General features: G+C 39.7%; 1 protein-coding gene across 1 annotated transcript; it reads right to left on the bottom strand.

Annotated features, from left to right (window-relative positions):
• Positions 1 to 711: 711 nt before the first annotated feature.
• LOC115164227 (polyadenylate-binding protein-interacting protein 1) lies at positions 712 to 21,164 on the bottom strand. Its single transcript, XM_029716491.1, has 12 exons — positions 21,056 to 21,164; positions 20,720 to 20,934; positions 7,746 to 7,894; positions 7,008 to 7,205; positions 6,756 to 6,868; positions 6,487 to 6,598; positions 4,035 to 4,160; positions 3,721 to 3,827; positions 3,435 to 3,549; positions 3,207 to 3,261; positions 3,053 to 3,134; positions 712 to 2,358 (listed from the first exon to the last, which is right to left on the bottom strand). Exons 2-12 carry the CDS (start codon positions 20,907 to 20,909, stop codon positions 2,268 to 2,270), a joined length of 1,338 nt encoding a protein of 445 aa, XP_029572351.1. The 5' UTR covers positions 20,910 to 20,934; positions 21,056 to 21,164; the 3' UTR covers positions 712 to 2,267.
• Between the last annotated feature and the right edge of the window lie 1,377 nt (positions 21,165 to 22,541).

The raw sequence follows: 22,541 nt of genomic DNA, 5'->3' as shown, positions 1-22,541 counted from the left end.
ACTCCACCTCAGCATCCGCTTCCGCCATCTTTTCTGACGTTTGACGTCAAAATCTGATCTTGCACAGATGTCAAGACCAATCCATGCACATTTGTTCTTCGTTACAGTAGCCTAACTACCGCGGCCTGACGGCTCCAAGTCCAATTCTAGAGTCAACCTCTCCGGATCCTTAACCTGCAGCCTTTGGCTTCATCCGGTCCATTCTCATTTCCCCACTGAATCCTCATTCTCACATCCATTCCATTTCCTCAACAAATATTCTAAACCCATTTCATGTCTGGTCCTTAAACTCCTGAATTGAGCCAATTAGAGCTGCTGATGGCCAACCTCATCCTCTGTTGAACATTCTTGCTAGACTGGAGAGGATGTACAGTGCAGGGGCTTTCTCCAACACAGAACCACAGTACAGGCCGAAGGATGCAGACGGGAATCATCTCCGTCCAACTCATTCTCGTGATCATCAAATTGATATTGGTGTTGTTGATTTAGCTAGCTAGTAACGAAACCAAATAACTTTCTGCTGGTGTGCAACACTGTCAGCAAAATTCCCACAACTTGAAAAGGTGCACTGTGTCCCATTGGATGGATGCTCATTCTTCTAGTAAACATTTTAGTAGTGGACAAAAGGAGCATCATCTACTGTGCTTTTCAGGTAACTTACATTTCGCAACATCCTGCACACACTTAAAATAAGAGTCAGGCAGTGAAATATTCATATTTTAAATAATTTATTGCAGGCAAACAATACTGTTAATATGTACAAACATTCCTTTGTATGGGATCGATTAATTGCTGCTGATGAAAACAAATTTGAACTTGCAGGTGCATCCTTTGAGAGATTACTGTTTTAGTGGTGTTTCTCAATGACAGGTCCAAATTGCAGGACTACAAAAGGTTTAAAGCAGTGTTCGATAGACAAATTGGATTAAAAACGATACCAGAGCCAGGGGTGTATTCATTCCGCCAATTCTGTTGCAAAACGTTTCTTAAACTGAAGCAAATGGAACAGGAGGGACCTGTCCAAAATAAACAAAATAAACTTTGTTCTGCTCCGTTTGGTTCTTAAACGGTTTCCGTAATGAATACACTCCAGTACTGTACTCCTCAACAATTTTCCAATAACTTACAATTCTAAAAAGGCTCATTTGAACCAGTAAAAGGAAGAACAAAAACACCTCTAAAGTTGAAACAACTGGAGCTCTCTTTTGCAGACAGTTTGCTGCCACTTGACGGAATTCAGTATTTCTAGCTCTTTTATTCGTTTCACAAACCCACCTCCTTAAATGCATAGCTTGTTAAAAGGGTGGTTGACCAACTAAATGGCCAAATCCTCAATGTGCAATTTAACAAAATGTCCCTGGAGGTCAGTAGGGTGCAACATTCAGAACACTGAAAACAGAGAAGTACCATATAGAACAGACAATTCTCTTGAATACTGTATCTATAAGCCCCATGTAGCAAAATTCTACACATCACATTTCTATTGCAATTTTTTTTTTCTAGATCAAAAAAGGGGCTTAGGTGATGGTGTGACAGGAAGCATGGCAATGAGCATGGCTGGCCCGTCGGGCTCATCTTGGCGGTGTAGTTTTTTTTTTTTTTACAAACATATATATTTATCAAATTTCCTGCAATTCTGCAGACTTCTCCATGAAGCGGAGATACATTTTTGCAGTTTTAAAGCTAATTTCCTGAAAGCGTTATTTATTTTTATACTTGGCGGCCTGTCTAAGCATATTCTTCTTTTTTCTGCCGAAAAAGCCCTGTATTGTAAATGTTCTGAGTGTTGCCTCCCCTGCACTACTCCCTGTAGCTGAACCCCATATTCTGTCGTTGCTTATACAGTTAGTATGAAATCAAACTACGCACAGATTTGATGATGCTACTCTGCTGTTGAGCTACTTAGTAGTCTAAAATCCACCTCACATAGTTTTTTCCCAACGGCGTTATGAGGAAGAGTGAGGGAAAGTAGCGTTTATGAAATAATCAAAAGAAGCAGAAAACCAACTCCCCCACTCAGAACAGCCACTACAACTCAGCGGAATAATGATCCAGTTGATTGTCCCCAATCTTCCAACCAACACAAATTCCAGCCAGAAAAAAACCTGTAACTGAAGTGCAAACTATACAGTTTATTTTGCGAAAAAATATATATTTTTGAAACATATCAATTGCTGGTTATCTTTGATTTTTCCCCAGTCGCAAACACTCCAGCAAGTCAAACACGAAAGGTAAGTTCAGTCTCTTGCTATGCTCTCATACTAGTCTCACGGTCGTCTTTTTCGCTCAGACTCTAAGCAGAACTTCTCAAAAGCTTCCTCAATCTCAGGGTCCATCTCATCCTCGTCATTGAATGATCTGGAACACACAAAACGCAGGCAAAATTGTTAAGAGAATATAAAAAGGTTTGTTTCAAATGCCATTCAGTGTACCACTAAAGATCAAAGTCACAGTCCTCCAAAGGAAAAGGCATGCACACACACACAGTTGAGTGAGAGGTAGACGGGTCAACTAAGCGCTCTTTCTGTTTCGTCTGCGGACTCATCTGACTCGGAGGTTCTGGCTTCCCCTGTTCCAATTGTGGGCTAAACAATTACACACAAGTCAACAACCTCATGTGGCTTTCAGGTTCTGCGACCTGGGTGACATTTGCACTACTAAATCATGGCCGCCACTGAAAAAAAAAAAAGAGATCTACGTATTACAGACCCAAACCCCCGCTAACTCTGCTTCCGCTGCTGAGAAAAATCCTAGGGGAAACACTGCATTGGCATATGCACACAGGAGTGAGGGACAAAGGTCACAAGACGCTACACTGGCATTAGTGACTATGGCACAGAAGAATATTCTAGAACTACAACGGAATGTTCAAAAACTACAGAAGAGCATTCTAGAACTATAGAGGAATTTTCTAGACTAGAATAGCATTCTAGAACTACATAGGAATATTTTACGGATTAAGTTCCATTATGACTCACACACATGGGAACCAAGTCAACTGAAAAAGCAAGGGAACATGACCAAAACTAAATCACAGACAATTAATACTCACGATTCATTTCCATTCTCTTCATAGGCCTCTGGGAAATAGTCATCTTCCCGATCCAGGATCTCCTGGTATTTTTCAGAATATTCTGTAACACCAAAACATAAATTTAGGGACAATGCGTAGCTTCACCTTGATGAATGCTGAGGATAATACTTACCAGGGTCGGCTGCTGTAAAGGGAGTGCCATCTGCAGTGTAGAACGTAGGCTCATTCTGACAGGAGAAACACACAAAGACAAAGAGGTGAAAGGTTGGTGGGCATGAACTTCCATTTGAACCAGTTTCGCCCAAATGTTGGATCGCCGGCAATTCCTTTTGTGTCATGGCTTAAAGCAGGAGTTGGCTTGAAACATGAGTGAAACATTTAAAAGCTTGTAACTCCTCACCATGAAGTAGTTGGGGTCGTTGTCAGGTGTAGCTTCGGCAGCAGCAGCAGCATGGACTCTGCCCCAGTTACTAGACCTCAGCTCCACCAGTCGCAATAACATCTGCTTCACATCTCTGATGAAAACACAAGACAGTCTTTTATGTAATCACTCACTGGGCGTCCACAGCATCTTCTTCACACAACAGGCAGTCCACTCATCCTACCATCTTTTACCTAATAGAAGAAGCATTCATTTTACTTCTGAATCTGGGAGAGGTAACACACACACACACACACACACCGACCTGCTGCACTGGGCATCCAGCACAATGTTCTCAATCCTCTGGACTATCTGGTCCATGTCAGACTTCCCCCTCTCTTTCCACGTATCCTCCAAAACCGAGCCCGTCAACTACAGATGACATCACAGGTAAACGTCATTGTAACACAGGGGAATTTTTTCGTGCACATTACAACAAGCTTGACATTACATTGTAATATACTATAATTTGGATTGTGGCCTGCAGATTTCTTTCAATAGACATGAATTAACGGTGTACCACAGTTGTGGAACATTGAAGCAACTTGACATTAGAGATCAGAAAACGTGTGAAATCACCTTGAGCAGTTTGACAGCACAGATGAGGTTTCCATCCACGGGGTTGGAGAAGAGGGCGTTCATCAATTCCCTCAGGGCAGTAAGCAGGATCTCAGCTCGAGACGGAGGCCCTTTCGCACTCTTAAGCTGAGACAACCAATCATACAAGACAGCGGTCAGGTTCGGTCTAATCTCAGTTAACCCAGAATTTAAAACCTAACGCCATTTGGTCAGATGCTTGAATACGTTCTGTGGGAAGCGTGTTTAAAAAAAAATAGGGCTGTGACGAATATGGAATTTTGGGAGACGATGAATTGTCATGCAAAATGGACTCGGTTATTGTCGTAATGGTCATTTTTGTTGAAAGATGTTTTCAATTTATAATGCATCTTAGAAAAATAGCTACGACATACTCAATGAATACAACACGGCTTGGTGACACCCCTATCCCATTTGGAAATTATGCTGCTACTCCAGACCCTGCTGTTCTGCTCGTAAAATGATTACCAACATAACCCATTTCATGTAAAAATGAAAACTGCTATTGGGTAAACTATACAGTCACTTCAGAAAGTATTCACACCCCTTGACTTTTTCCACATTTTGTTACAGCATGAATTTAAAATTGATTAAATTTAGATTTATTTTGTCACTGGCCAACACACAATACTCCATAATGTCAAAGTAGAATTACGTGTTTCAAATTTTGTACAAATTATTTCTAAATGTCAGGTTAAATTTCTTGACTCAAGTATTCAATCCCTTTGTTATGGCAAGCCTAAATATGTTCAGGGGTAAACATATGCTTAACAAGTCACATGGACTCAGTGTGTGCGATAGTGTTTAACATGATTTTTGAATGACTACTCCGTGTCTGTACCCCACACATACAATTATCTTTGAGGTCCCTCAGTCGAGCAGTGAATTTCAAACAGATTCAACCACAAAAGACCAGGGATGCTCGCAAAGAAGGGCACCTATTGGTAGGTATTGGTATTTTAAAAAGAAGAAATTGAATATCCCTTTGAGCATGGTGAATTTATTAATTACTCTTTGGTTGGTTTATTAATACACTCAGTCACTACAAAGATACAGGCGTCCTTTCTAGCTCTTGATGGAGAGGAAGGAAACCGCTCAGGGATTTCACAATGAGGTCAATGGTGACTTTAAAACCGTTAAGAGTTTATTGGCTATGATAGGAGGAAACTAAGGATAGATCAACAACATTGTAGTATTTAGGTTAGTATGCTAAAATACTAACCTAGATGACAGAGTGAAAAGCAGAAATAAAAAAATATACCAAAACATGCATCATGTTTGCAACAAGTCACTAAAGTTATACTGCAAAAATATGGCAAAGCAATTCAGTTTTTGTCCTGAATACAAAGTTATGTTTGGGGCAAATCCAATACATTACTGAAAACCACTCTCCATATTTTCAAGCATAGTGGTGAATGCATCATGTTATGGGTGTGCTTGTAATCGTTAAGGACTGGGGAGTTTTTCAGGATAAAAAAATAAACGTAATGAGCTAAGCACAGGTAAAATCTTAGAGGAAAACCAGGTTCAGTCTGCTTTTCATCAGACACTGGGAGATGAATTAAACTTCCTGCAGGACAATAACCTAAAACACAAGGCCAAATCTACACTGGAGTTGCTTACCAAGACGACAGTGAATGTTCCTGTTCTTAGAGACTTACCCAGAAAGATTCAAAATCAGTAATCGCTGCCAAAGGTTCTTCTACAAAGTATTGACTCAGGAGTCTGAATACTTATGTAAATAAGATCTGTATTTCATTATCAATACATATGCAAAAAATTCTAAAAACATGTTTTCACTGTCATTATGGGATATTAATCCATTTAGAATTCAGTCTGTAACAAAATGTGGAATAAGTCAAGGGATATAAATACTTTCTGAAGGCACTGCATCTACTTGAATATAAAGTTGGATCCCCCCTAAGATATTTGTTAAAAAAATAAATAATCCAATCTAATGTCCATAATGTCTGATTACACGAGTATAAGAATTGTGCCAGCCCTAGTTAGAAATTATGATATCAGGTTTTCAAAGTCTCCACCCTTGCAAAAGGAAACTCAGCCAAAGCCCCCCCACCTCCGATATTTTCAACTGTGTTCATCATCAGTCAAAGTGAATCTGTTTAAGCAACTCCTTCGCCCAATCCTGATACGTCCAAATAACCAGTGACAAAAACCCAACTGTTGCTCGCTATCTCACAGATCCCATAGCATGCCGACAGATCTACTGTACCAGTTATGTTTAGGTAGTCTATCCACAAGAGATTAGGTTCTGTCTAGAGTTTATTATCAACTCAAAATGTATCTAGGGGGAGGGGTTATGGAAGTTGGGTTATGGGAAGCAAGTGTCAAAGTTGAGGGGTTGAAATGGCACAGATCCACAGAGACAAAGACCCCCAAAAGACTGGGACAGGACAGAGGGGCTCCTGCTCACCTCCAGTCTGAGGTAAAGCTCCCCCAGGAAGAGCACATAGGCATGGAACTTCTTCTGAGTCGCTGCGTCTCCCCACACCGCTACATCCCTTTGTTCATACTCTGTCTGACACCTACAGGGGGAAGAAAGAGAGTGTGTTTCTGTATAAATGGCTACAAGTGTTACTTATGGTAGGCTTAAAGCATCAGGACGAAGCCCATGATGACAAAAGTGATGAAGTAGATGTTAGGTCTACTTGATAAAATGTTACTAACATAAACAAAGCTCACCGTTTTAGTAACAGCTGACGGAAGTTGCCACTTGCTGGGCTGAGTGCAAGGTTATGAGACAGAAAGTTACAGAGCCTTGCCCCCGTGTAAGAGAAATTGGGGATAACAGTAGACTGCAAAACAGGCATCACACAACATAACAAATTTAGTTAAAAAATGACAGTAAAACATAACAGTAAACTACATATAGACAGTGCTATACAATTCATAAGCAGGTAGATGGCCGAACCGTGCGTGGGTTGATACACATACTTGTGTGTAGAGGAGTTCCACCAATTCCTGCAGCGTCTCCTCTGTAGTGACCCAGCTGTTCAGCATGTTTGCTATGTGCTCAATGTCGTTCTCAAAGGACCCCGGCGAGGAGTTTAGGTGGCTGAGAAACTCCTCAACCAATTCAGCCAATGTTGTCTCAGTATAATAGCCATCGCTGCCATCCTCCGAAACAGATTCCTTTAAAATTGAGAATACCGGTAATCAAGGATTGGTGAAAAATATGGATACTAGCTAGACATTGGTAGTGGATGAGGTGATTGATTAGTTCAGTCCTTATAATGTAAAGTGCAGTTGATGAGGTACTATGCAACCCATTATCATTATCCATTTGTACAGGGTGTGAACCCAGCACCACAACACCTGATTTAATTTAATAAGGGGCTTTATTACTTGGTCAACCTAGTTCAGGGTTTCCCAAACTCAGTCCAGGGGCCCCTCCTGGTTGCACATTTTAGTTTTTGCCCTAGCACTCACTACACAGCAGACTAAAATAATCAAGCTTAGATTATTTGAATCAGCTGTGTAGTGAGTGCTAGGGCAAAAACTAAAACGTGCACCCAGTAGGGGCCCCTGGACTGAGTTTGGGAAACCCTGCCCTAGTTGAACCAGCTGTGTCAGTAGTACTGGGGGGGCTGCACATTGTGGGAACACTGCTTTAATACCTCATGGGGGAGAAGCCTGCACATTGTGGGTTTGGGGGAATCACTGCTTTAATACCTCATAGGGGGGGGAGCTGGAAGGGTAGAACTCGGGTGCGTTGGCTGACAGAATGGAGGTGTTCACCAGAGAGTCCACACTTTTCACTTTGGAGGCAGGAGTGCTGTTGTTGTGAATGACCTGGTGGGGTTTGCTTGGTCTTCTGCTTTCTGGGTGGGAAATGAAGGAAATACTGAAGACCATAGCTAGCAATAGAGGTCTGGCACAAGGGACACTGGGTGGCACGGACCTAGCTAGTCATGTGAGGTGATTTGGCCGCTGTCCTTGCGCTTTATTTAGCAGCTAGCTCACTGACCAATGTCTAAAAATAGACTTACAATTTAGCTATGGGTAATTCGTGCGACGAATGGCGAATTTTGTCGGTGTGACAGGGGGATTCAAGTTGTTCTCGCTTTTAATATAATGTATTCATTGACGTAATTCAATTCACGTTTAAATTGTGTAGCTACTAATATTTGTCAAACGTGTGAGCAGCATTGAGTCATCTAAATCGATAGCTTGTGCCTAGCTGACGTGAGCAAACAGGGCGCGCTCACCCCATGCCCGCGAGATAGAATGTTGTGTAGATTCACGCTCGAGGTCCAAAGTCAGGAAATTCACCCGTTTGATGCCTAAGCACCTGTGTGAAGCTAGATACAATAAGTATGAGCCACAAGTGGAATTTCCGTTTCGCCTTCAAAATACAAGTTACCCTTTGAAAGTGATTCAAATAGTAGATTCATGATATGTTTGGCCTAGATAATGCTAAACAAGGTCAGAATGTTACATAAATTCAACAAAACACAATTAGTTTACTTGACCGAGTTGAAATCGCACTGGATGTATTAGACTTTATAATTGAATTTGGGGCATACGTAGTGGCAGTGCCTTCAGAAAGTATTCATACACCTTGACTTATTCCACATTTTGTTGTTTCATCCTGAATTCAAAATGAGTAAATTAGATTTTTAATCCATCTACATCCAATACCCCCATAATGACAAAGTGAAAACATGTTTTTAGAAATATTAGCAAGTTTACTGAAAATAGACATAACTCATTTACAAAGATACTTTGTAGAATAACCTTTGGTAGCGATTACAGCTTTGAGTCTTTCTGGCTAAGTATCTAAAGCCTTGTTCACACCGCAGGCCTTAATGCTCATCAGTTTGTTTTTCAACTCCGTTTTCAACCACTGACTGTCCAAACAGCAAGTTACAAGTGACCAAATTGGATGTCATTTGCTGACGAGGTTACGCTTATCATAGTAACGACGTCAGTGTGTGCAATAGTGTAGGCTGATTTGTTGGTTTTGCTTGTGCTTCCTAATCACCCAGAAGTTATGTAGCAAGCTAAGGTGACAATGCCTGCCATAGACGTTTCCCAATTGCTTTGATTGTTCAAAATCATAGTGTAAGAACACCTTCAAAGCCTCAAAGGATTAGATGATCCAACTTTCAAATTGTCTTTTTTGGCTAGCTGATTAGCTTTATAGCACATTCACAAATGTGTTTGTAAACAATTAACAAGCTAGTTAGCTACCACATGTTCTTGTCAAACTATCAACATAATAGCTAGCGAGCAACAAAATATGCCAAATAAATCTAAATACCACTTGAAGGCAAAAAAATATATAATCTGATTTGACCAGTCAGACAAGTCTTATGGCCAGGAATTAGATTTGTATCCGACTTCAAACCACCTACAAAGGTGCTTTGAAATGTGGCTTGAAATATCCGATTCCATGTGCTTTTTGGCTGTTCAGACTGTAGGAAAAATAACAGAGTCGAATCGGATATGCAAATAAATAGGATTTGAGTCACTTCAAACTGCCTATGTGAACACGTCTTAAGCGCTTTCCACACCTGGATTGTGCAACATTTCCCCTTTATTCTTTTCAAAAGTCTTAAAGCTCTGTCAAATTGGTTGTTGATCATTGCTAGACAACTATTTTCAGGTCTTGCCATAGATTTAAGTACATTTAAGTCAAAACTGTAAATTGGCCACTCAGGAACATTCACTGTCTTCTTGGTCAGCAACTCCAGTGTATATTTGGCCTTGGGTTTTAGATTATGGTCCTGCTGGAAGGTGAATTCATCTCCCAGTGTCTGATGGAAAGCAGACTGAACCTGGTTTTCCTCTAGGATTTTACCTGTGCTTAGCTCCATTCCATTTGTCATATCCTGAAAAACTCTCCAGTCCTTAAAAATTACAATCATACCAATAACATGATGCAGCCCCCACTATGCTTGAAAATATGAAGAGTGGTACTCAGTGATGTGTTGGATTTTCCCCAAACATAACACTATGTATTCAGGACGAAAAAATGAATTGCTTTGCCACATTTTTTGCAGTATTACTTTAGTGCCTTGTTGCAAACAGGATGCATGTTTTGGAATACTTTTATTCTGTCCAGGCTCTTTTCACTCAGTCATTTATGTTAAAATTGGGGAGTAACTACAATGTTATTGATCCATCCTCAGTTATCACACCCATTGAACTCTAACGTTTTTAAAGTCACCATTATTGGCCTTGTGGTGAAATCCCTGAGCGGTTCTCCATCTCTGGCAATGGAAATAAAATCTAGAAAAAAACAATTATGTTTTGACATTATAGGGTATTGTGTGTAGGTCAGTGACTTAATTTAATCCCTTTGAAATTCAGGCTGTAACACAAAAACATTTGGAAAAAGTAAAACGGTGTGAATACTTTCTGAAGGCATTGTATATGAACTGTACAGCAAAACTAACCCAAGATAGACCACAGCCTGTTTCCAATTTGAGCAAATTAATCATAATGGGCAGAACAAGCAAGGAGGTGGGAAGAGCCAGACAAGCTAGCGAGATCCTATTGGCACATTCTAGCCTGTATTAGCATATTTCCAATAACTCAATTCACCCTTGCATTCCTAAACCGTGCAATTTTTTTTAAACTTTGGCAAAGAGTAAAGTCCACAAAACTTTGTCCTCTCTTTTCATAATATATTATAGTTTTGGGAACAGAAAACTGTATTGAGATCAAATGTTTCATAGATACAAAAATTAGCAGAGTTGCAAAGAAAAAGCCATATTTCAGACTGGCCAATAAAAAAAAAGATTAAGATTGTTCTTTTTCCTCAGACACTGGACAGAGGAACACCACCTAGACGGCCAGCATCCCGGAGTCGTCGGGACCGGCCGTGAATACAAAGCACTATGTTTAGGCCAAATCCAACACAATGAATCACTGAGTATAAAATCAAATTTTATTTGTCACATACGCTGAATACAACAGGTGTGTGTAGTAGACCTTACCATGAAATGCTTACTTACAAGCCCTTAACCAACAATGCCATTTTAAGAAAATAGAGTTAAGAAAATATTTACTAAATAAACTAAAGTGAAAAACAGAAAAAGCTAAAATGAACTACATTAAAATACAGTACCAGTCAAAAGTTTGGACACGCCTACTCATTCAAGGTTATTTTATTTTATTTTACAATTTTCCACATTGTAGAACAATAGTGAAGAAATCCAAACTATGAAATAACATATGGAATCATGTAGTAACCAAAAAAAAAAGTTAAACTGAAAATATACTTTATATATGACATTCTTCAAAGTAGCCACCCTTTGCCTTGACAGCTTTGCATACTGTGGGCATTCTCTCAACCAGCTTCATAAGGTAGTCACCTGGAATGCATATCAATTAACAGGTGTGCCTTGTTAAAAGTTAATTTGTGGAATTTCTTTACTTCTTAATGCATTTCAGCCAATCAGTTGTGTTGTGACAAGGTAGAGGTGGTATACAGAAGATAGCCCTATTTGATAAAAGACCAAGTCCATATTATGGCAAGAACAGCTCAAATAATTAAAGAGAAACGACAGTCCATAATTACTTTAATGTCAATAACTTTGAACGTTTTTTCAAGTGCAGTCGCAAAAACCATCAAGTGCTATGATAAAACTGGCTCTTAATGAGGACCCCCACAGGAAAGTAAGACCCAGAGTTACCTCTGCTGCAGAGGATAAGTTCATTAGAATTAAGTGCATCTCAGATTGCAGCCCAAATAAATCCTTCAGAGTTGAAGTAACAGACATCTCAAAATCAACTGTTCAGAGGAGACTGTGTGAATCAGGCCTTCATGGTCAAATTGCTGCAAAGAAACCACTACTAAAAATGACACCAATAAGAAGAAGAGGCTTGCTTGGGCCAAGAAACACGGGCAATGGACATTAGACCGGTGGAAATCTGTCCTTTGGTCTGATGTGCCCAAATTTGGTTCCAACCGCCATGTTTTTGTGAGACGCAGAGTAGGTGAACAGATAATCTTGGAATGCGTGGTTCCCACCGTAAAGCATAAAGGTGGTGGTGTGATGGTGCTTTGCTGCTGACACTGTCCAGGATTTATTTAGAATTCAAGGCATACTTAACCAGCATAGCTACCACAGCACTCTGCAGTGATACGCAATCCCAACACACCTCTAGTCTGTGTAAGGGCTATTTGACCAAGGAGGAGAGTGATGGAGTGCTGCATCAGATGACCTGACCTCCACAATCACCCGACCTCAACCCAATTGAGATGTTTTGGGATGAGTTGGACCGCAGAGTGAAGGAAACGCAGCCAACAAGTGCTCAGCATATGTGGGAACTCAAAGACTGTTGGAAAAGCATTCCAGGTGAAGCTGGTTGAGAGAATGCCAAGAGTATGCAAAGCTATCAGCAAGGAAAAGGGTGGCTACTTTGAAGAATCTCATATTTTCATTTGTTTAAACACTTTTTTGGTTACTATATGATTCGATGTGTTATTTCATTGTGTTGATGTCTTCACTATTATTCTACAATGTAAAAAAATAGTGAAAATAAAGAAAAACCCTTGAATGAATTGGCATGTCCAAACTTTTGACTGGCACTGTATATAAAAAAAGTAACACAAGAAAATAACACTAATGAGGCTATATACAGGTGGTACCGGTACCAAGTCAATGTGCAGGGGTACAGGTTAGTCAAGGTAATTTGTACATGTAGGTAGGGGTAAAGTGACTATGCATAGATAAAACAGCGAGTAGCAGCAGTGTAAAAACAAAGGGGATTTTTTTTTTGGGGGGGGGGGTCTATGCAAATAGTCCGGGTGGTCATTTGATTGATTAATTGTTCAGCAGTCTTATGGCTTGGGGGTAGAAGCTGTTAAGGAGCCTTTTGGACCTAGACTTGGCGCATCGGTACTGCTTGCCATGCTGTAGCAGAGAGAACAGTTTATGACTTGGGTGACTGTAGTCTGACAATTTTTAGGGCCTTCCTCTGACACCGCCTAGTATATAGGTCCTGGATGGCAGGAAGCTTGACCCCAGTGATGTACTGGGCTGTACGCTCTTCATATTTTCAAGCATGGTGGTGGCTGAATCATGTTATGGGTAAGCTTGTCATCGGCAAGGACTAGGGACCTTTTTTAGGATAAGAAGAAAAGGAGTAGAGCTAAGCACAAACATGGTCCTAGTGGAATAACTGGTTCAGCCCGCTTTCCCACATAGACTAGGAGACAAATCCACCTTTCAGAAGGAAAATAAATTAAAACGCAAGGCCAAATATACACTGGAGTGACTTACCAAGGCGACATTAAAATGTTCTTGGGTGACTTAGTTAAAGTTTCGACTTAAATCTATGGCAAGACTTAAATGGCTGTCTAGCAATGATCAACAACCAACTTGACAGAGCTTGAAGAATAAATGGGCAAATATAATACAATTCAGATTTGCAAAGCTCTTAGACTTACCCAGTTTTATATTCCATTAATGAAAACATATATTTTTTTTAATTCTTCCACTTTGACAGAGTATTTTATGTAGATCGTTGATCCCAAAAAATTGACAGTTAAATCCCACTTTGTAACACAACAAAATGCGGACAAAGTCAAAGGGTTTTGAATAATCTGAATGCACTATAGAATGACTGACTGGCTCCAGATTGTATTAAATTCAGGCCGGTGACACCGCTACAGTCCGGAACCAACTGTGACATGTTTTGCTATGGCCCTGGGTTGGTTTGAGTTTATTGCTGCTAGTTAGTACACTGTTGTAGTCAGCTAGTACCATGATAGCTGCATCCAATTTCATTTGTGCCCTAGACATGGGTTGCACCTCAGAGGCTAATGTGACTGTTTTGTCTAAATTACACTTACTTAGAGTGGCATGGAAATACGATGACATTGCTAAAATAGGCAAATAAGTAGTAGGAAACAACTTTGCCATATGATGCCGTTAAGTTTACTTCAGAGAGATGGCAATGTTGCCATTAATGTTACCAGCACAGTGTCTAAAAATGCTGGCAATGCTAATGTAGACAAGCTAAAATACAGTGGACCCCTCAATCTTAGTTAGCTGGCTAAAAGTTATAGTGCATCTAAAGTCAACCTGGCGACATCACACTCATGACAAAATGGTTTTCATACTAATTATTTGTCTTCTTTTGAAATGTTATTGTGTTTCCAAACCAAATCAGAGTTCCATTGAGGTACACTAACGTTAGCCAGCTAGCTAACTAGGTAGCAAGTCGGTAGTTAGCTAGCTAATATCAGCTATGCTAGCGATGATAATGATTATCAAAAGATATATCACCATCTATATAACGAGCGGTCTAAGGTCTAGCTACCAGTACACCACTGGGGACCAACAATCTCCAACCACCGATTCCGCATGATAGGGTCCTTGAGCAGAGCATGCAAACCATAGTTGTTGGCTGTGCATCCTGCTGGAAGCACGCATTGCATGGTCAATCCGTATAGAATTTCTCAGTCTCAAACGGCCATGATCCTTTTAGCGAGTTGGTTGGGGGCGATGAAACAACGGAACACCATTCAATGAAGCGAAGCGGGTGGGGGGGCAATTTGCATGGGGAGCTTGGCAAAAGGGGGCATGATTTGTTGACATAATTGTAATCCAAACCCAACTTCCATTTACTACTTGTGACGCACTGAGGTTCCAGACTCTATTTTAGACGAGACTGACTTTATGACCAAAGTTATCCTATTCACACTTTGCAGTATGGTAAGGTGGTAGCTAGCATTAAACTTATCTTATATAAAAAATATATATATTTTTTTTTACATAATCACTAGTTAACTACACATGGTTGATGATATTACTAATTTATCTAGCTTGTCCTGCGTTGCATATAATCGATGCGGTGCCTGTTAATTTATCATTGAATCACAGCCTACTTCGCCGAACGGGTGATTTAACAAACGCATTCATGAAAAAAGCACTGTCGTTTCACCAATGTGTACCTAACCATAAACATCAATGCCTTTCTTAAAATCAATACACAAGTATATATTTTTAAACCTGCATATTTAGTTAATATTTCCTGCTAACATTAATTTATTTTAACTAGGGAAATTGTGTCACTTCTCTTGCGTTCTGTGCAAGCAGAGTCAGGGTATATGCAGCAGTTTGGGCCGCCTGGCTCATTGCAAACTGTGTGAAGACCATTTCTTCCTAACAAAGAACGTCATTAATTTGCCAGAACTGTGCATAATTATGACATAACATTGAAGGTTGTGCAATGTAACAGCAATATTTAGACTTAGGGATGCCACCCGTTAGATAAAATACGGAACGGTTCCGTATTTCACTGAAAGAATAAACGTTTTGTTTTCGAAATGATAGGTCATTAATATGGTCAAATCCGGAAACTAAGGCTCATATTTCTGTGTGTTATTATATTATAATTAAGTCTATGATTTGATATTTGATAGAGCAGTCTGACTGAGCGGTGGTAGACAGCAGCAGGCTCGTAAGCATTCATTCAAACAGCACTTTCCTGCATTTGCCAGCAGCTTTTCGTTGTGCTTCAAGCATTGCGCTGTTTATGACTTCAAGCCTATCAACTCCCGAGATTAGGCTGGCAATACTAAAGTACCTATTAGAACATCCAATAGTCAAAGGTATATGAAATACAAATTGTATAGAGAGAAATAGTCCTATAATAACTACAACCTAAAACTTCTTACCTGGGAATATTGAAGACTCATGTTAAAAAGAACCACCAGCTTTCATTTGTTCTCACGTTCTGAGCAAGGAACTTAAACGTTAGCTTTTTTACATGGCACATATTACACTTTTACTTTCTCCAACACTTTGTTTTTCATAATTTTTCAACGCCGATACCGATACAGATTATTGGAGGACCAAAAAAAGCAGATACCGATTAATCGGCCAATTTTTTATTTTTTTTATTTGTAATAATGACAATTACAACAATACTGAATGAACACTTATTTTAACTTAATATAATACATCAATAAAATCAATTTAGCCTCAAATAAATAATGAAACATGTTCAATTTGGTTTAAATAATGCAAAAACAAAGTGTTGGAGAAGAAAGTAAAAGTGCAATATGTGCCATGTAAAAAAGCTAACGTTTAAGTTCCTTGCTCAGAACATGAGAACATATGAAAGCTGGTGGTTCCAACCTGTTGGGGACCCTTTTGAGATAGGATCCCGTTAACGGGATTGCTTGACAAGATAGCATGGCGCAAAATTCAAAACAGCAAAAAAATCGAATCATTTCAATTTCTCAAACAATCAACTATTTTACACCATTTTAAAGATAAACTTCTCGTTAATCCAACCACATTGTCCGATTTCAAAAAGGCTTTACAGCGAAAGCAAAACATTAGATTATGTTAGGAGAGTACATAGACAAAAATAATCACACAGCCATTTTCCAAGCAAGGATATATGTCACAGAAACCGAAAACACAGCTAAATGAAGCACTAACCTTTGACGATCTTCATCGGATGACACTCCTAGGACATTATGTTACACAATACATGTATGTTTTGTTCTATCAAGTTCATATTTATATCCAAAAACAGCATTTTACATTGGTGCGTGACGTTCAGAAAATGTATTTCCCCCAAAATTGCCGGTGATCAGCACAACAATTTACAAAAATACTCATTATAAACGTTGATAAAATATTAAACTGTTATTCAAAGAATTATAGATTAACATCTCCTGAATGCAACCGCATTGACAGATTTCAAAATAACCTTACTGGGAAAGCACACTTTGCAATAATCTGAGTACTGCGCTCAGAAAAAAACATCAGGCAATTACAGATACCCGCCATTTTGGAGTCATCTAAATGCATAAATAGCATTAGAAATATTCACTTACCTTTAATAATCTTCATCAGAAGGCACTTCCTGGAATCCCAGGTCCACAATAAATGTTGTTTTGTTCGATAAAGTTCATAATTCATGTCCAAATAACTCCATGTTGTTATCGCGTTCAGTAAGCTACTCAAAATGTAGGACGTGCGAGGAAAATGTCACAACGAAAAGTTAAAAAAAAAGTTATATTTACGTTCGTTCAAACATGTCAAACGTTATATAGCATCAATCTTTAGGGCCATTTTAACTTCAAACTTCAATAATATTCCAACCGGACCATTGCTATGTCTTAAAAAACGTTTTGGAACACAGGTCCCTTCTCACGTCAACGCGCGCAATGAACTGATGTGATTTTCTGAGTCACCTACTTCCCAGCCTTCTTGTTCGGTCTGTGTTTACCGCAAAAGCCTCAAACAACTTTCTAAAGACTGTTGACATCTAGTGGAAGCCTTAGGAAGTGCAAAATGAACCCTAACTCACTGTGTGTCAGAAAGGCAAGGACCTGAAAAAACTACAGGCACCAGATTTTAATTTCCTGGTTGTATTTTTCTCAGGTTTTTGCCTGCCATATGAGTTCTGTTATACTCACAGACATCATTCAAACAGTTTTGGAAACTTTAGAGTGTTTTCTATCCAAATCGACTAATAATTTGCAAATATTTGACTCTGGGCCCGAGTATTAGGCCGTTTACTCTGGGCACGCTTTTCATCCAAAAGTGAAAATACTGCCCCCTAGCCCAGACAGGTTTTAACATGAGTCTTCAATATTCCCACGTAAGAAGTTTTAGGTTGTAGTTATTATAGGACTATTTCTCACTATACGATTTGTATTTCATATACCTTTGACTATTGGATGTTCTTATAGGCACTTTAGTATTGCCAGTGTAACAGTATAGCTTCCGTCCCTCTCCTCGCTCCTACCTGGGCTCAAACCAGGAACACATCGACAACAGCCACCCTCGAAGCAGCGTTACCCATGCAGAGCAAGGGGAACAACTACTGCAAGTCTCAGAGCGAGTGATGTTTGAAACGCTATTAGTGCGCACCCGGCTAACTAGCTAGCCATTTCACATCGGTTACACCAGCCTAATCTTGGGAGTTGACAGGCTTGAAGTCATAAACTGCGCAATGCATTGCGAAGGGCTGCTGGCAAATGCACGAAAGTGCTATTTGAATGAACGCTTACGAGCCTGCTGCTGCCTACCATCGCTCAGTCAGACTGCTCTATCAAATCAGACTTAATTAGAACATAATAACACACAGAAATACGAGCCTTAGGTCATTAATATGGTCGAATCCGGAAACGATCATCTCGAAAACAAAACGTTTTTCCTGTCAGTGAAATACGGAACCGTTCCGTATTTCATCTAACGTGTGGCATCCCTAAGTCTAAATATTCCTGTTACATTGCACAACCTTCAATGTTATGTCATAATTACATAAAATTCTGGCAAATTAGTTCGCAACGAGCCAGACGGCCCAAACTGTTGCATATACCCTGACTCTGCGTGCAATGAACGCAAAATGACACAATTTCACCTGGTTAATATTGCCTGCTAACCTGGATTTCTTTTAGCTAAATATGCAGGTTTAAAAATATATACTTCTGTGTATTGATTTTAAGAAAGGCATTGATGTTTATGGTTAGGTACAGTCGTGCAACGATTGTGCTTTTTTCGCAAATGCGCTTTTGTTAAATCATCCCCCGTTTGGCGAAGTCGGCTGTCTTTGTTAGGAAGAAATAGTCTTCACAGTTCGCAACGAGCCAGGCGGCCCAAACTGCTGCTTATACCCTGACTCTGTTTGCAAGAGAAGTGACACATTTCCCTTGTTAAGAGAAATTCATGTTAGCAGGCAATATTAACTAAATATGCAGGTATAAAAATATATACTTGTGTATTGATTTTAAGAAAGGCATTGATGTTTATGGTTGAAGCAACGTGTACCTAAGCGATTATATGCAACGCAGGACAGGCTAGATAAACTAGTAATATCATAAACCATGTGTAGTTAACTAGTGATTATGATTGATTGATTGTTTTTTATAAGATAAGTTTAATGCTAGCTAGCAACTTACCTTGGCTTCTTACTGCATTCGCGTAACAGGCAGGCTCCTCGTGGAGTGCAATGTAAAGCAGGTGGTTAGAGCGTTGGACTAGTTAACCGTAAGGTTGCAAGATTGAATCCCCGAGCTGACAAGGTAAAAAAATCAGTCGTTCTGCCCCCGAACAAGGCAGTTAACCCAGTTCCTAGGCCGTCATTGAAAATAAGAATGTGTTCTTAACTGACTTGCCTAGTTAAATAAAGGTAAAAAAAATTAAATAATAAATAAATAAATAAAATGTTAAAAAAATACAAAACTACAAAAAAAGATAATTAAATAACCAAAAAAATATAAAAAAATTGGCCAAATCAGTGTCCAAAAATACTGATTTCCGATTGTTATGAAAACTTGAAATCGGCCCTAATTAAATCGGCCATTCCGATTAATCGGTCAACCTCTACTCGAGACAACTCCGATAGTGTTTTTTCCTCAAAGTTGCCGGGATGTCACGAGTCCTACTTATAGCAGTTCACTCAACAACTTAAGCATAATACCCATAAAACCAAGTGTCAAACAGGGAAATAGTTCCAATCGTTTTTCCACTATTCATTTTTCCCATAGGGGATTTTAGAAAACACATAAAATAAGGGCTGTGTTTAGTGTAGGCTTACCCTGGCATAATGTTTTGATGACCGAGTAAATCTCTCTAGGACAAGGTGACTTTTATCAATACATTCACCTGTATTTACCGCTCAAAGAAGAAATGCTAATCAGCTGCTAATGTGGCTATCATAAAGAACTGCAAATGCCATGATGACATGGGTGAGACTGCCGAATCAAGGCAAAGGTAAGAATATCTGGATTAACTATCTAATGCTAGCTAAATGTAGTAATGAATAAATTGGCTACATTTCTTTAAAATTGACAATTTTGTGAACCATCTTGTGCAAGTTTTAAATTGACAATACCTGTTAGCAAAGGTGTCAACTACCGATGACGTGCAGGAACTTGCAGGGATTTGTAGTCTTGCATGTCAACTTTGGTGCTAATTAGCATTTTCGAATCAGAGTAAATAGAGCTGAATATATTTATAAGTCACCTTGTCCAAGGGATTTACATGGTTATCAAAATGTCACACCAGGGTAAGTCTACACGAAACACAGCCCATATTTTAAGTGTTTTCTAAAATACCCTATGGGAAAAATGAATGGTGGAAAAACTATTGGAACCCTTTCCCTGTTTGACCACTAGGTTTTATGGGTATTATTACGCCACTGTGGGGCTCTATTGAACTCCATACAAAAACACCTTCCTTGGTGGGCGAAACAACGCCACCTGCTGTACAGAGAGATTTTCTGCCGAGTTGGACCGCTCTCTTCCTTTTCTTCTCTGATATAAGTATGCCTCCAATGCAAATCTAAAGTCTAATACATGATTTGAACTTTTTTAGTATCAAATTCACTATGTATTGTGTTGAATTCATACAACATTCCGATCTTGTTTAGTATTATCTAGTCCAAATGGCATGAATCCACTATTTGTATCAGTTTGAATCACTTTCAATGAGGGACTTTTATTTCGAAGGTGAACTCCTAATTTCAACTACTGTGGCTAATCGTTATTGTGGCTAGCTTCACACATGTCTAGCTAAATACCTGTTAGAATGTAGCCAAAGATGCTGGTAACTAAAACAGTAATCCAGTAACTTATAAGGTTTCCCTTCTTGTCTATGACATAGCTAATTAATGCAAATTACTTACAGTAAAAACATATTTGAACTGACAGCACATCTTACCTCCGCCGATAGCCTCACTAGTGTTTGTGTTGTTCTCAGTCAAAGGTGGAGACGTCCGAGGCTGTCGTAGAGGCTCACGCTGGTTGAAAACAGAGTTTGCGTCCCCGTCTCCTACATCTGCGAGGCCGGGGCTTGTTGGCTTTATACGGGCTCTACCTGCGCCTGGGGCTCGGTCGAAATTCTCTGTCATCTCTGCTGCTTGTTTGTACTACGGCCTGTTTGGTAAAGCACAACACTACAGAACACCTGGCATTCCCTCCAAACAAATGTGAAGCGGTTTGGTAATTCCAATAACGTGCTATTAAATTATTATTTAGTTTGGACTCAAACACTCACCTATTTCACTTTAATGTTTATTTTCTCGATCGGATATTAAAATATATTTCTGTAAGGCCACTTCCTTCAACAACAAATCAGGATATCGGCTGATTATTCATCTGCATGTGAAGGTGTTGGTGACCTCTAGGGGAAGGGAGTGGCAGAGCACCAACTTGGAGCTGAGCGGAGTGGGTCGTCGGTAGACTAGTTATTATAGCCACAAAGTCATAATTACGATTAAAAACCCTTCCTATTTTAAAAATGTATCTTATAATCTGAGCTTAACCATAACCACACTGCTAACATTATGCCTAGTCCTAACCTTAAACTAACCTCAAATGTTTGTTTACATACATTTGTACGACATAGTCAATGTTGCCTTTGTGGCTGTGGTAACTAGTGACAACCGAGCGGAAGCAGACTGGAAAAATAGTCCCAGGAGGACTGCATTGAACTGAAACAAAAAAGTAAGTTAATCAAATACACATATCATGATAGATGTGACGCAGGTTCTTTAGCAATGAAAGAGAGTGGGGTGGTCGAATAATATAAACATACCACCCACCTCCCACACTACTATAAAACCACAGACGCATGCATCAGAGAGCAGAATCAGGATCCTTGTGGATCAAACCCTCTCACATGTGCCACTCTCCCTCTGCTGCTCTCTCAGTAGCTGCCCACAACAAACATGTGTGTTTCACCAGACCAAACAGAATAAGCATTCATTAGTTGTTTAGCCTTCAGTCATTTTCCACTTGTTTCCCAAAGCTGGATCACATTATGTCAAAGAACATTCCCGTTCCAGAAATGTGGAGACACACTTTGATAGAAGATTACTTCCCCTATTTTCTGGTATTGCTGTTTTTTCCCCCAAATGGGTGTCTTGGAGGGAGTTCAAACATTCACAAGTCAAGTCTTAGGAACGCAAAGAAGATGAAAGATGACAACAATGCCTTTTGGAGTCCTTGCTAGCTGGTGTTGTGTGTGGGGGGGCACTGGCTGTGTGTTCAGGGCAATTAGTTTGACTATTAGCCTTGTGGCATATGGGCTATACTACTATCTGTGACCAAGTAACAATATAGCATAATGTTAAAATCCAAGGAAATGCAGTGAAAAGGGGACGATATCAAGGCCATGGTGGAAATTGTAACGTAGCTCAGCGAGGATTGCTATACTGTCCCCATGGAATGGGAAGGCAGTCTTCGACTACTCAGCCCGCTCACACATCTGAGCCATGCGCTCCAATGGCCTCACAGTCACCAACGTAGTGAACAGCACGGCAAGGAATGAAACCCGGGTCGCTGGCGGGAAAAGGCAAACACCCTACGCGTTGCATCAACAGAGTTAACCCCATTTGGTGGGAATTTAACTTGGCTCATATAGTAAGGACCATTACAGTATGTTGGAAAAGCATTGCAACGTCACGAAATAATTAGTTGTGAGTCCATAAGCCATCATTACGGGGACAATATTAGCATTTCTAGCTCAAAGCAAATACTTT

The sequence above is a fragment of the Salmo trutta genome, chromosome 27 (genome assembly GCF_901001165.1).
Source record: "Salmo trutta chromosome 27, fSalTru1.1, whole genome shotgun sequence".
NCBI classification, from domain to species: Eukaryota; Metazoa; Chordata; class Actinopteri; order Salmoniformes; family Salmonidae; genus Salmo; species Salmo trutta.
Note: the sequence above shows the minus strand (reverse complement) of the source record. Positions and strands in the feature narration are given on the sequence as shown.